Below are 15548 nucleotides of genomic sequence, written 5' to 3'. Positions count from 1 at the left end.
AAAATCTCATCTTACATTGACATTTTGGGTGTAAATTTAATATGTTGAGATTATATGGTGCCACAAATTGTGAGATATTATCTTGCTGCAAAAAACCCCAAACAACAAAAATTCCCATAACTGTTGACTTTTATAACAAGAATTATGTACACTTTAACAGCAATTCGCGACATTTTGAAACAAAAAGTAGGAAAAACTAGGTTATTTTGAAGAAGTAGGAAAAATAGAACAAAGACCAAAACGTAGGAAAAAGAGAGGACTGCCAGTCTTAAACAAGTTTATTAAATCAAAACTAGCTCATTGAAATAAATATAGCTGTGATAATATTAATAATATTATCATAATATGCACTATGAAATACTGTCAAAATAGTAATGATATTAGCTTAGAGGGAAGAAAAATCCAATTCAGCTTATTACAAGCATTAGGACAACAAGAAACAGACACCGATATTCTAAACAAGAAAATGCATTTAATCAATAGCATAGCCAGCATGAGGCAGACGAGGCGCTTGCCTCATCTGGAATTTCCCCGGATTTATTTTATTTTTCCCATGACACGGATATTTATTTTACAGGTCTGGGTTTGCCTCAGTGTTTTTTTCCTCTCTGGCTACGCCCCAGATTTAATACTAGTAAGTAATTTAACACTAAGTTTAGTTAATCTACAAACTGTAACACATTTGGATAAAGTTACAATTGAGTGAAACACGAGTCTGTGACTTTGAAATGGTGAAATACTCTCTAAAAATAGACTAAAATTCAACTCCATAACTGTTACTTCTCAAACACACGTGCCTTTTAAAAAATATGAGAAATACATTTTGTGATATTAAAAACACAAAGATGACCAAAAACACATCGAATGTACAGAAATGGATAATCTAAACGATAAGATCGAAGTAAAATATGATTTCAGTTTTCAAAAACGGCTCTAATAGTAAAAAATATGCCTTAGTGTTTAAAAACTAGGATATGTCTCTTTAAAATGTCTCCATTAGTAGAAAAGACCTTACAACGGTAGTAAACTGAGGATAATCACTTCATTAAGAGCCACAAACATAACATAATTTAATTCTACTATCCCCACCCATACAATAACATTCTCCCAACCCCACAATTATTGTGAATATATTAAACAAAACACTATAATTTGCAGTCAATGTCAGATATGGACATACACTTTTATTACAATTCATAAATCGTAACAACCATATTATAAAGACTGCAAATATAATATATTGTTCGTCATTCTGTATCCCGACCACTGGACTGAGAGAACTAACCACTTACTTACTTATTTGTAAGTATTTGACGTGCCTATATCCAATTAAGGTTCAAGCACATTGTCCTGGGGCCTGCCTCTCCAGAGCAGAAAGAGGGATGGACAAAAGGTGTTATGACTTTATTAGTGATCTGAGGCGAGACGTAGCCCAGTCGTAAAGCGTTCGCTTGACGTGCCTATATCCAATTAAGGTTCAAGCACATTGTCCTTGGGCCTGCCTCTCCAGAGCAGAAAGAGGGTTGGACAAAAGGTGTTATGACTTTATTAGTGATCTGAGGCGAGACGTAGCCCAGTCGTAAAGCGTTCGCTTGACGTGCGTATATCCAATTAAGGTTCAAGCACATTGTCCTGGGGCCTGCCTCTCCAGAGCAGAAAGCGGGATGGACAAAAGGTGTTATGACTTTATTAGTGATCTGAGGCGAGACGTAGCCCAGTCGTAAAGCGTTCGCTTGACGTGCCTATATCCAATTAAGGTTCAAGCACATTGTCCTGGGGCCTGCCTCTCCAGAGCAGAAAGAGGGATGGACAAAAGGTGTTATGACTTTATTAGTGATCTGAGGCGAGACGTAGCCCAGTCGTAAAGCGTTCGCTTGACGTGCCTATATCCAATTAAGGTTCAAGCACATTGTCCTGGGGCCTGCCTCTCCAGAGCAGAAAGAGGGATGGACAAAAGGTGTTATGACTTTATTAGTGATCTGAGGCGAGACGTAGCCCAGTCGTAAAGCGTTCGCTTGACGTGCGTATATCCAATTAAGGTTCAAGCACATTGTCCTGGGGCCTGCCTCTCCAGAGCAGAAAGAGGGTTGGACAAAAGGTGTTATGACTTTATTAGTGATCTGAGGCAAGACGTAGCCCAGTCGTAAAGCGTTCGCTTGACGTGCGTATATCCAATTAAGGTTCAAGCACATTGTCCTGGGGCCTGCCTCTCCAGAGCAGAAAGAGGGATGGACAAAAGGTGTTATGACTTTATTAGTGATCTGAGGCGAGACGTAGCCCAGTCGTAAAGCGTTCGCTTGACGTGCGTATATCCAATTAAGGTTCAAGCACATTGTCCTGGGGCCTGCCTCTCCAGAGCAGAAAGAGGGTTGGACAAAAGGTGTTATGACTTTATTAGTGATCTGAGGCGAGACGTAGCCCAGTCGTAAAGCGTTCGCTTGACGTGCCTATATCCAATTAAGGTTCAAGCACATTGTCCTGGGGCCTGCCTCTCCAGAGCAGAAAGAGGGATGGACAAAAGGTGTTATGACTTTATTAGTGATCTGAGGCGAGACGTAGCCCAGTCGTAAAGCGTTCGCTTGACGTGCGTATATCCAATTAAGGTTCAAGCACATTGTCCTGGGGCCTGCCTCTCCAGAGCAGAAAGAGGGTTGGACAAAAGGTGTTATGACTTTATTAGTGATCTGAGGCGAGACGTAGCCCAGTCGTAAAGCGTTCGCTTGACGTGCGTATATCCAATTAAGGTTCAAGCACATTGTCCTGGGGCCTGCCTCTCCAGAGCAGAAAGAGGGATGGACAAAAGGTGTTATGACTTTATTAGTGATCTGAGGCGAGACGTAGCCCAGTCGTAAAGCGTTCGCTTGACGTGCGTATATCCAATTAAGGTTCAAGCACATTGTCCTGGGGCCTGCCTCTCCAGAGCAGAAAGAGGGATGGACAAAAGGTGTTATGACTTTATTAGTGATCTGAGGCGAGACGTAGCCCAGTCGTAAAGCGTTCGCTTGACGTGCCTATATCCAATTAAGGTTCAAGCACATTGTCCTGGGGCCTGCCTCTCCAGAGCAGAAAGAGGGATGGACAAAAGGTGTTATGACTTTATTAGTGATCTGAGGCGAGACGTAGCCCAGTCGTAAAGCGTTCGCTTGACGTGCGTATATCCAATTAAGGTTCAAGCACATTGTCCTGGGGCCTGCCTCTCCAGAGCAGAAAGAGGGTTGGACAAAAGGTGTTATGACTTTATTAGTGATCTGAAGACGTAGCCCAGTCGTAAATGCTATATATAAGGTTCAAGCACATTGTCCTGGGGCCTGCCTCTCCAGAGCAGAAAGAGGGATGGACGTGACTTTATTAGTGATCTGAGGCGAGACGTATCCAGGTTTCAAGCACATTGTCCTGGGGCCTGCCTCTCCAGAGCAGAAAGAGGGTTGGACAAAAGGTGTTATGACTTTATTAGTGATCTGAGGCAAGCGTTCGACGTTCGCTTGACGTGCGTATATCCAATTAAGGTCAAGCACATTGTCCTGGGGCCTGCCTCTCCAGAGCAGAAAGAGGGATGGACAAAAGGTGTTATGACTTTATTAGTGATCTGAGGCGAGACGTAGCCCAGTCGTAAAGCGTTCGCTTGACGTGCGTATATCCAATTAAGGTTCAAGCACATTGTCCTGGGGCCTGCCTCTCCAGAGCAGAAAGAGGGTTGGACAAAAGGTGTTATGACTTTATTAGTGATCTGAGGCGAGACGTAGCCCAGTCGTAAAGCGTTCGCTTGACGTGCCTATATCCAATTAAGGTTCAAGCACATTGTCCTGGGGCCTGCCTCTCCAGAGCAGAAAGAGGGATGGACAAAAGGTGTTATGACTTTATTAGTGATCTGAGGCGAGACGTAGCCCAGTCGTAAAGCGTTCGCTTGACGTGCGTATATCCAATTAAGGTTCAAGCACATTGTCCTGGGGCCTGCCTCTCCAGAGCAGAAAGAGGGTTGGACAAAAGGTGTTATGACTTTATTAGTGATCTGAGGCGAGACGTAGCCCAGTCGTAAAGCGTTCGCTTGACGTGCGTATATCCAATTAAGGTTCAAGCACATTGTCCTGGGGCCTGCCTCTCCAGAGCAGAAAGAGGGATGGACAAAGGTGTTATGACTTTATTAGTGATCTGAGGCGAGACGTAGCCCAGTCGTAAAGCGTTCGCTTGACGTGCGTATATCCAATTAAGGTTCAAGCACATTGTCCTGGGGCCTGCCTCTCCAGAGCAGAAAGAGGGATGGACAAAAGGTGTTATGACTTTATTAGTGATCTGAGGCGAGACGTAGCCCAGTCGTAAAGCGTTCGCTTGACGTGCGTATATCCAATTAAGGTTCAAGCACATTGTCCTGGGGCCTGCCTCTCCAGAGCAGAAAGAGGGATGGACAAAAGGTGTTATGACTTTATTAGTGATCTGAGGCGAGACGTAGCCCAGTCGTAAAGTATTCGCTTGATGCGTGGTCGGTTTGGGATCTATCCCCATTGGTGGGCCCATTGGGCTATTTCTCGCTCCAGCCAGTGTACAATGACTGGTATATCAAAGGCTGTGGTATGTGCTATCCTGTCTATGGGATGGTGCATATAAAAGATCCCTTGCTGCCAATCTAAAAGAGTTGCTCATGAAGTGGCGACAGCAGGTTTCCTTTCTCAATATCTGTGTGGTCCTTAACCATATGGCGGACGCCATATAACCGTAAATAAAAGGTGTTTAGTGCGTCTTTAAATAAACCATTTTCATGTCCTTTATTAGTGATCTACCTGTATTATCAATAAAATTAGTGGGTGTACTATCTAATGAAAATAAGTTTATTGGCGTCGTTCTAAAGTTTTAAATAATTTGGACGACAATTTTGAAGGTCCCCTAAAATAAATGTGGAAGCAGACCTGTAGACCAATTTTGATGCCACGACTTGAAGAGAAATAATGACATACTCACCCATGGACCTATGGGTTGTGGTTTTGTATGGTGTGGTGGCATGGCGTGCTTGTTTTAAATGAATAAATGAATTTGTGCATGAAGAAAAATGAAAAAAAAAGTAAATATATTTTAAAACTTTGTTTAAAAATCAAAATGTTTTTTTTAAAAACCTTTAAAATGAATTCTGGATGGAATTTAAAAGATTCTCTCTTCAGCTTTAGATGATTACACTCCAGCAAAATGTGGTGCACTGTCAGAGTAAACTGGCAATGTTCACATTGAAATAAATGAATGTGTTAAATATGTATGGCCGATATAAGCAGGACACAAGACCACTTCATCCTTCCTGCACCGTCTGTAGGATGACTGCCACTTTCCAAGGACTGGCTCGACATAATATTTAAAATCACTGTTGGGAACACCACCACTGGCATGGGGAAAATACAAAGCAGAATCTTCCTTTTAATTACCCTTAATGCCAACATAACTGGGTACCCAACAACATACAACTGGTAATTGCTAAAATGACACAATTTCGTATCACAGTCCCAATCAAGGGATGCTCCTGCTTCATGTACTGTAAAGCTTGGAGACATGAAAATGAGTATAAAAATTATATTTTTGGATGCACATGAATTCTTAATTTCTTCCAAGTCTCTAAAAGGACATTCCTGAGTTTGCTGCATTGTCAAATGTTTCTGACTAATAATAAAATATTTCTACGATTAAACTTACATATTAAATATATTTTCTTGTTTAGAATATCAGTGTCTGTATATTCAATGTGTTTCTTAATATTTGTAAGAAGCCTAAACTGGATTTTGTCCTTAAATAATTTCGTACATGCGGGAAAAAATATTTTAGGAAATAAAATAAAATTTAACTTATTACAAATATTTGAAACAAGTTTAATATACAGCCATTCATATTTTATCCAGAAAAAATATATTTGATATGTAATTGCAATCGTTAAAAAGTCTCCGTTAGTCAATAACATCTTTAAAATTGCGGCAAACTCAGGAATGTCCCTTTAACGATTGCCCAAATTTCTGCAGTAAATATATGGATGCCGAATTGGGTAATCTCATGGATTTCCATGAAATGTTGTTTATCAATAACTGCATCTCAGGGAACATTTTGTTTTCAAACTTTTGATTAGTGACAGTCGCTAATCAATATAAAAATTTATTAACGATTACTAATTTTGAATAGCAATTTTTTAAAATGTATATAGTATGATAAATTAAATATGATTTTTAAATAACTTTTATATCATTTATTTATTTGCGATTGTATTTAGTAGCCACAAAGAACGAATAAATTCAGGTAAAGTCATATTTGATGTACATAATGTGGAAGTCATAATCGGTATTCTCTTGTTTGTCGCAATTTTAAAAAATAAATTTTCTTGGAACTTCGCTTGTGATGTGACATCAATGTTCAACAAATAAATCAACTAGAGTATAAAATGTATTTATTTATTTATCGAATTCCAATAAATATTATAAAATAGCTGACCAGATTAAAAACAATTGGCCTAGAGAGCTCCGCTATTTCATTTTTAATTTTGTTACCATAGTAAATGATAATCCATTAATTTGTAAAGACCACCTTAGAATATCCCTGTAGGAAGTTTAAGTTTATCGAAGTAAAAATCTATGATACATATTTTGAGATTTGTAAAAAAAAAAAAAAAAAAAAAAAAAAAAAAAGAATCATGTCCACTGTAGAGGAATTTTATTTGGCAGCTGTTCAGCGTTTACATACTGATTTCTATTATTTGGGAATAGGGTTGTCTGAATGTCTTTGTACATTTGATTCGATCCAGCTTGAAGACAAGTAATATAAAATCTTAATTGCTCGGTGAACAATGAACAATGTGGGTTCCAAAGCCAACATTTTTACAAAGTAAAGAACTATTTATATGTTATCTCATAGTACCAAGTTTCAGAACTATCCGATAAAAACTTGACAAGAAGATAGACTTTCACATTTTGAATGTTAAATTTTTATTTATCTTTTAAATTTAAAAATTTAGGAGATGATAGACTTGAAAAAGTTTAAATATTACATTTTTATTTAACTGTTTTAAAGTTAATAAAAAAATTTTTTTTTATTAAAATCACAATTTCTAAAATATCTCTCTATTAGTTTGTGAAGACTGCCCCTAAGAGTCATTATACTTAATTTCAGAACTATCCAATCAAATTTTTAGAAGAAGATAGACTTTAACATGTTCAATGTTAAATTTCGATTTAAAATTTAATACAAAATCAAAATTAAAAATTTTCAAAAAATATTTTTATTACTTTGTGAAGTCTGCCCTAGAGAATCATAGTACCACGTTTCAGAATTATCCAATCAACGTTGAGTAGCGAATATCTAATTTAGGCCTATTATATTTAATTAATATGTTGAGGTTTTGGGACGAGATTGTTATTATATTTATTTATTATTATTATTAAAAATTTGGTTTCTGTACTGTATTGACGCATGACGATCGCTACCCCCCATCCACCCCCACCCCACATTTGGAGATGATTATCAACTCTTTAAGGGGTCATTTCAAACTTTCAAACATCGGGATCTGATGTGGGACATAATATCAGTACCGTTTGGTTCTTGACAATAATTTGTTAATTCCTTTCATTTAAACTTATTTTTGTTCTTATATCCACTTAAGGTTCAAACACGCTGTCCTGGGCACACACTTCAGCTATCTGTCTGTCCAGGATAGTGGGTTAGTTGTTAGTTGGTTATTGGTTAGTGAGAGAGAAGAGGGTGTAGAGGTCTTACACCTACCCATTGAGCCCTTAAGAACTCGCTCTGGGTTGCAGCCGGTACCAGGCTGCGAGCCCTGTACCTACCAGCATGTAGTCCAATAGCTCAACCACTGCCCCACTGAGGCCGGTATTTGTTAATTAAAAAAAAATTAAGTTTTGAACACTTATCATCAACTCACCTGCTTAGCGCAGTTGGATAACAATTCCACGAATTCTCGCTACCGATAGCCGCCGAGGGCCTCCAGTTCAAGACTTGCTGATTCAAGTTTAAGGTAAGTGATTACTTTCTATATGTTGTATGATAAATTATAATGAAATGATTATATGTATGATCAATATGTGGATGTGTGGAAGAAAAGACAAGGGGGTTAGCGGGGGCAGAGAAGACAAAAAACGCAGATTTTTTTATTTTTTTTTTATTTATTTTTTTTTTTTTTTAAATATTTTTTTTTTTTTAATTTCTTTATATTGCCCCCAAAAAAACCCATGCCCCATTTTTTTTTATAAACTCCCCATCAAAAAAATCCCTCTTTAGATTGACAGATAGAGGGGGGTAACGGGAGGAAACCTTTCCGAATATTTGTCATTGTAACTGGCTGACAATAAGGACAATCGTAAGCTACTATGCCGTAGAATCGCTGAGGTTATTTTAATCATGGGAATCCGTCAACCGAATTAGATTACAAAACTTATTTCTATTTCAGAGTATATTATAAAATATAAGCAGTTTGAAACTTTAATTTATAAGAACGACTGATAAAATTTTAATAAAATATCCCAGTAGACAGAATGAATGGCCTCTAAAAATCCCATAGCCAGTTGCAAACAGCCGTTACGTCATTACGTCTAATTAAACTGAAGTCGCAATTAGGTTCAGAAACAACATTACAGGTACATTACCCTCAAATATAGGGGTAAAACAATGTGATACACTCAGCCCTACCATGTTTAACATTTTCATAGATGACCTAAATTTTCAATCAACTGTATGTGCACTTGTTACACTACAAAAAGAAAACCTATCCCATTTGTTATGGGCAGATGACCTCCTCCTCCTATCTGAAACCCCACAAGGCCTACAGGAATGTCTTAATAGTCTTGATGACTTCTGTAAGTTATGGCACCTAAATATAAACCATTCAAAATCTAATTTTATGATCATACAAAAAGAGAAAAGCCCCACAACTAATAATATTCTACCTAGATAACAATTAAATTTTTCAAACAAATGGATACACTTATCTGGGATGCACTAGAAACTCAACTGGAAACTTTACTGAAACTAAAACTGCACTTAGTAATAAGGGATCAAAAGCACTCTTCAGATTACACCAAGCTTTCTCGGGTGTCAATCCACCCCCACATATATATAATCAACTGTTTAATACACTAATTAAACCTATTCTACTTTATAACTCAGAAGTATGGGGTACAGAACTGCATGGCAAATTAAAGAAACACAACCAATACAAATTCTTTGACATATTAGTCTGAACCATTTGAAAAATTATATATAAAATTCTGTAAAATGAATCTTCAAGTCCCTGCAGAAGTGAACTGGGGTGCTACCCACTTATAAATAACATACATACAAATATTTGTAAATATTTTATGTACCTAGAAAATGTAGAAGAATCAAGATCTACATTGTATGATGCAGTATTCTGTAGCAAAGAATTACAAACACAACACAAAATAGTTTGGCATGCTTATTTACAACATGAATGAATGAATGAATGAATGAATGAATGTTTAACAACACCCCAGTACAAAAATACACATCAGCTATTGGGTGTCACAGCTGGTAAGTATATGAAAATAAGATATGCTTGATGGTAAAAACATTGACCAGTTTATTAACTAACGCTAAAATTCATTCAAAATCAAACTCTAAGCAAAATTCTTGATGACAGATATTACGAACATTTTAAAATTAAGCTGCAGAACTCTAAAAAGCTGCAAATATTTAAACATATTAAAAACAAATATGAAATGGCAAATTACTTGAAATATATTTTAAATTACCAATTTTAGACAAGCTCTCACTAAACTATGTCTGTGTGCTCATAGATTGTAAATAGAAAGAAAGAAAGAAGTGTTTTATTTAACGACGCATGCACTCAACACATTTTATTTATGGTTATATGGTGTCAGACATATGGTTAAGGACAGCACAGATTTTTTAGAGGAAACCCGCTGTCACCACATAGGCTACTCTTTTATGACAGGCAGCAAGGGATCTTTTATTTGCACTTCCCACAGGCAGGATAGCACAAACCATGGCCTTTGTTGAACCAGTTATGGATCACTGGTCGGTGCAAGTGGTTTACACCTACCCATTGAGCCTTGCGGAGCACTCACTCAGGGTCTGGAGTCGGTATCTGGATTAAAAATTCCATGCCTCGACTGGTATCTGAACCCAGTACCTACCAGCCTGTAGACCAATGGCCTGCCACGACGCCACCGAGGCCGGTAGATTGTAAATAGAGACTGGACATTATAGAAATATCCACAGAAATGAGCAGATCTGCCGACTGTGCCACAAAGAACCAGAAGATGAGATTTATTTTTTAACTCAATGTCCAATAAATATACATTTAAGAAAAATACTACATTATAAAGTCGGTCAAATATGTTCCGAGTTCACATTTCTGTCTGAACTGGAAAAATGTGTTTTCCTTCTTGACGGCCCAGAACAGGTAACTCCAACTGTTGGACAATTCTGTTATGAAATGTTCAACCATAGGCAAAATGAACTTACCAGACCCTCTACTACAACACCAACTTGAATTAACACATATACACACTACATACATACGTATACATATTACATGTATATAAACATTGCCATCAATACTATTACTATATATCCAATTTAACCATTTTATGTTATTATAATGTTGTCCAATATATGCCATGCCATTTTATATGATCCATATATAAAAATAAATTATTTTGAACTTTTGAACAAACGGTCGGCGGTTACCTGAACAGCTGTATTACAACTGTAAGTGCTGGTCTTAATCACAGGAGGAACTTAGCAAGAAAGAAAAGATGCTGGGCAAAACGTAGAAAATGGGACTTCAGCAGTATATTCCAATATATATTTAAAGCGGCATTATCCGGAATATTTCTATTATTTAAGCATATAGAACAGAAAATCCAATTACGTTTGGTGCATATATGACACCGCACTCCGCATTGGTTTCACTACGCTGGCTTATCCAGGTCAAAAACAAAGCCAGTATTCTCAAAGTGGGACACTTTTGACGGGCTCGTACCGATCTCAGTTTTCATTGGCTTATCACAAGTATAGAATTCCCCAACAAGAGATCACTCGAGATTTCGCAATTTTTTAACAAATTTAACTGTCTTGATTGAGGGGTCGTCTCATATCTCCAAAACATATTTATATCCATAGAGGTATGGTACAACGCCTTTCCACGGGTCGGTGGGTGGGGGATTTGCCTTGAAATTTTGACAGTGGCCAGCTGTTGGCATATGCGTTACATGTAAGGGGGTGTTACTAATTACGTAACGCTCTAGGGGTAGAGGAAGAGGGTACTGTGTTCGATTTACGTAACATTTTTCAAGACTGTATGTTATTTTTATTCATTACTTGGACCTAAAAAGGTGTATATAAAACACCAGGGATTTCAGCAGGGTTGGGGTTATAGACTGTGTTGAGCGAAGTTTATATGGGGCCATGCTCCCCCATAAAATACATTTAAAAAAAAATTAAGCTTGGGCAGGTAAGGGTTTCGACCTCCAATACCCTCACCCTGCACATGCACCCGATTCCTCTCTAAGATTTTATGTCAAAATTACCAAATGTTAGACATCCAACAGCAGATGGAAGGAAGGATAGGATATGTTTTATTTAACGACGCACTCAACACATTTTATTTACGGTTGTATGGGGTCGGATGATTATTAAATCAATAAGCTTTATCTTTGATGTCATTAACCCCCCCCCTCCCACACTAACTTTACCTTTTCCAAACGAAATAATATTTATCTGAATTTGTCGATTTTAACACATAAAACTACTAAGTGAAAATGTTCATTGTCTACTTTAGTATATTTTATTTTAAAAATATATACATGATTAATGTGTTACTGTATACAAACTTTGAAAGTTCTACTAACACTTTATAAAATATTAATTCTGAGATAGGAAGGTACGACTGTCGATAATACGTTGTCAAGATCAAACCGGTTTTAACTACAGTGCAAGATTTCTCTTTTAATTTTTTGAGATAAACCCTACAATTTGAAATCGGCAAACGCATGTGTTAACTGAAACTGACAACAGGCTGTCATTTGTGCTTTGCCGAGCTATGGCGGCACAGGCGACGAATCAAGCGTATATGTTTGCCAATATCCGTTCATAGCGAACACACACAACTTTTTTAAAAGTGCATTTGAGCTTGTATTTCACATTTGTACATGATGTTATAATATGGTAACCAGATAATGTAACTTTAACATGTTCATGGTTGTTAACGATGACCTTCACAATTTAATAATGTCAAAAAGATGGATCGCAAAATTACACAAAACGTTTTAGAATTGTGTCACAATCTCTGAATCTTGCATAGCGATTTGCAACGCGATATTGAACAAAATGTTCCCTGCATCTGTTCGATCTTTATTCAAATGCACAAGATCAAATGGATGTAGTCTAGTGGTAAAATACTCGCTTGTCGGTCTAGGATTGAGTCCATTGGGTTATTTCTTGTCCCAGCCAGTGCACAATAACTGGTATATCAAAGGCATTGGTATGTGCTATCCTGTCCTTGGAATCGTGCATATAAAAGATCTCTTGCTACTAATGAAAAAATGTAGCAGATTTACTAAGACTAGGTTAGAATGACCAAATGTTTGACATCCAATAGCCGATGATTAATAAATAAATGTGCTCTAGTGGTGTTGTTAAACAAAACAAACTTTTAACTTTGATTGTATCACATTTACCTTGTTTTCTCCATTAACAAAAGTGTGCAATAACTCTGTATAACTGCACACTTTGTAACCCCCACCTTTCACTGAGCCAGACACCTTAATACATCATGCAACTTTACATTGGGGCAGAGTATACGTCAGTTACCACATATATTTACTCATGATTCGCGTGGTTATTAAAAAATGTCTCTGTTTTGATTAACACCAGATAGATCCTTGAGCTTTTGCACTCAGGACAACCAACTGTCAATAAAAACATTGTAAGTGTACAATAACCATGTATAATCACTCGTAAATTTATGCGGTAACTTTAACAAACAAAAACTTACTGCTATGACATAGGCAGAAACTGACTATGGCCATCGTAAGTTGGCTTGTATTTCATGAAAATGACAACAAAAATCATTTTTATTTTCTCTTGTTCATATGGAACATTTTGTTCAGTATCGTATCACAATTTGCTACGCAAGTTTCAGAGATTGGTACGCAATTTTAAAACATTAAACAGCAGTTGCTAATATAAGTTTTATTGACTTGAAATATTGCTAATGAAGATTTTGAAAACAAAATGTTCCCTGGTTCAACACATTTCACTGGACACAAGATGTTAGGATCATGCACAGGCAAAGATAAATAAAAACATAACAATGATTATCCTTGTTGATCTTTGTTCCAACTCAGTGTCAGTCTACTGCAGGTAAGAACGTGTGACAACCCCATGATCAGCATCAAGGTGATGTTCATTACCATGGCGATCACATAGTGACTGATGCTGGTACCAATGTCCAACCAACTACCATAATCTTTGACAAGGAAAAAAAAATGCTGGAAAACAAAGATTACAACTATTAGTAACAATGATGTTATATGTTCTGTTATAATATATAATATAAAAATATACTAATAATACTAACAATTTACAATTGCTTTTAAAATACTTATATTTTTTTGTGGTGGTATTGTCAGTTGGCTACTTTTCTTTTTTAAAATGGATACTAATAATTTCAAATGAATTTTAATTGTGTCAGTACAAAAATATATCTTAATATTTGTTTACACAATTTCTTCAATAGCTTCTTAATTTTCAGATTGTTTCTAAATTTTATAAAGTATATTTTTCCATTCTAATTTAATTTAATTTAAATCTTTCAGGATTTTGGGTTTTATTTACATTCATGAAAGAAATGCAAGAGGTATAATATAAAAGTATACTAATAATTACTAACAGTTTACAGCTGGTTTTAAAATACTTTGAATTTTATGTGGTGGTTTTGACAAATGGCTACTCTTTTAATAACAAGTTCTAATTATATTAAAATTAATTTTAATCATATCAATTTAAATATCTTTTAATATCTGTATAAACTATTTTTTCAGTAACTTCTTAATTTTGATATAGTTTGTAAATTTGTTCACGTATATTTTTCCATTCCTAGACCTCTGAAACATGCAAGTCTTATTTGGTGTCACCCATATCTATCTCATTAGCTCATTAAAAGTTACGACATCATTTGGATGGAAGGAAGGAAATGTTTTATTTAATGACGCACTAAACACATTTTATTTACGGTTATAAGGCATCAGACATATGGTTAAGGACCACACAGATATTGAGAGAGGAAACCTGCTGTCGCCACTTCATGGACTACTCTTTTCGAGTAGCAGCAAGGGATCTTTTATATGCACCATCTCACAGACAGGATAGTACATACCACGGCCTTTGTTACACCAGTTGTGGAGCAATGGCTGGAATGAGAAATAACCCAATGGGGCCACTGACGAGGATCGATCCTAAACCCACCGCGCATCAAGCGAACGCTTTACCACTGGGCTAGGTCCCGCCCCTCATTTGGATTGTCACGATGGGTCTGTCATTCTTTATTTTTGGTTATAAATTTCTCTTTAAAATCTTCACAAAATAATACAATTTATTTAATTTTATTACTAGAATGAAATGCAAGAAGACAATTTTCAGAACGTTGATATATATTTAGCACCAATGTGATATTTCCTGTCCAGTTAGGATTAAAACGACTCAAGTTTAATTGCTTAAATTTCTAAATAGTTATTATGGGCTGTTTACATTCAGTTATCAACATGTTTAGAAACCTACAAACCATATGATAGATACATGGCTGTTAACAAAAGTAAAATGTTGTGACTGAAATTTCAAGGTACAGGGCATTCAAAATGGTAATGTTTTATATGACAATTGTAGTCCACTTTAAACATGTATTTCTCCCATCCCACACCCTGTTATTTATATTATTGGACAAAAACATTAATTTGATGGGTCCTGCAGTGAACCTATATTAATGGAAATAGCAGTGGTGTAGGCAGGATTTTGTATTGGGGGGGGGGGGGGGGGGGGGGGGGGGGGGGGGGGGGGGGGGGTAGGGGGCACTTGTGTTGTGGGATATGACACAGGAACCTTTTTAAAGTTATTAATAAATGAAAAGGTAAACATTTCCCGGGATTGGGGGAGGCATGTCCCCCCTCCCCCCCCCCCCGGGGATACGCCACTGGGAAATAGTCCTATTAGGCTGACATTTGCTGGGGTGTTCTTTCATAAGCTACGGCCCTAGTACGGGCATTTTTTAAAAGTTTGCATTATTACCTAATATTATTTATTTAGGCTTAACCGCTAGCTGATGGATGGCAAATCAAATATTCAAATACATTTACATCGGGTGGCCCTTGTGTTATTGCAAATTCATTATGGGAGGGGGAGGGGGTCGTTAAAAATTGAGGTAAAAGACAATGTCTGATACTGCATTACGCTAATGTTGAATAGTCCTTTGTTGATCTTTGGGTCATTTAATAATACGTAATGCAAAATCTTGCAGTTGCAATACCCCTCTCTCC

General features: G+C 36.9%; 1 protein-coding gene across 1 annotated transcript in view; it reads right to left on the bottom strand.

The window, feature by feature from the left end:
• Positions 1-12558: 12558 nt before the first annotated feature.
• LOC121388234 (GPI ethanolamine phosphate transferase 1-like) overlaps positions 12559-15548 on the bottom strand; it is a 62045-nt gene continuing 59055 nt past the window's right edge. Inside the window, exon 31 of the mRNA XM_041519501.1 lies at positions 12559-13508. Within this exon, the coding sequence (XP_041375435.1) occupies positions 13335-13508 (174 nt within the window). The 3' untranslated portion in view covers positions 12559-13334. The remainder of the gene's footprint in view (positions 13509-15548) is intronic.

The sequence above is a fragment of the Gigantopelta aegis genome, chromosome 14 (genome assembly GCF_016097555.1).
Source record: "Gigantopelta aegis isolate Gae_Host chromosome 14, Gae_host_genome, whole genome shotgun sequence".
NCBI lineage: Eukaryota > Metazoa > Mollusca > Gastropoda > Neomphalida > Peltospiridae > Gigantopelta > Gigantopelta aegis.
This window is presented reverse-complemented; position numbering and strand designations above follow the sequence as displayed.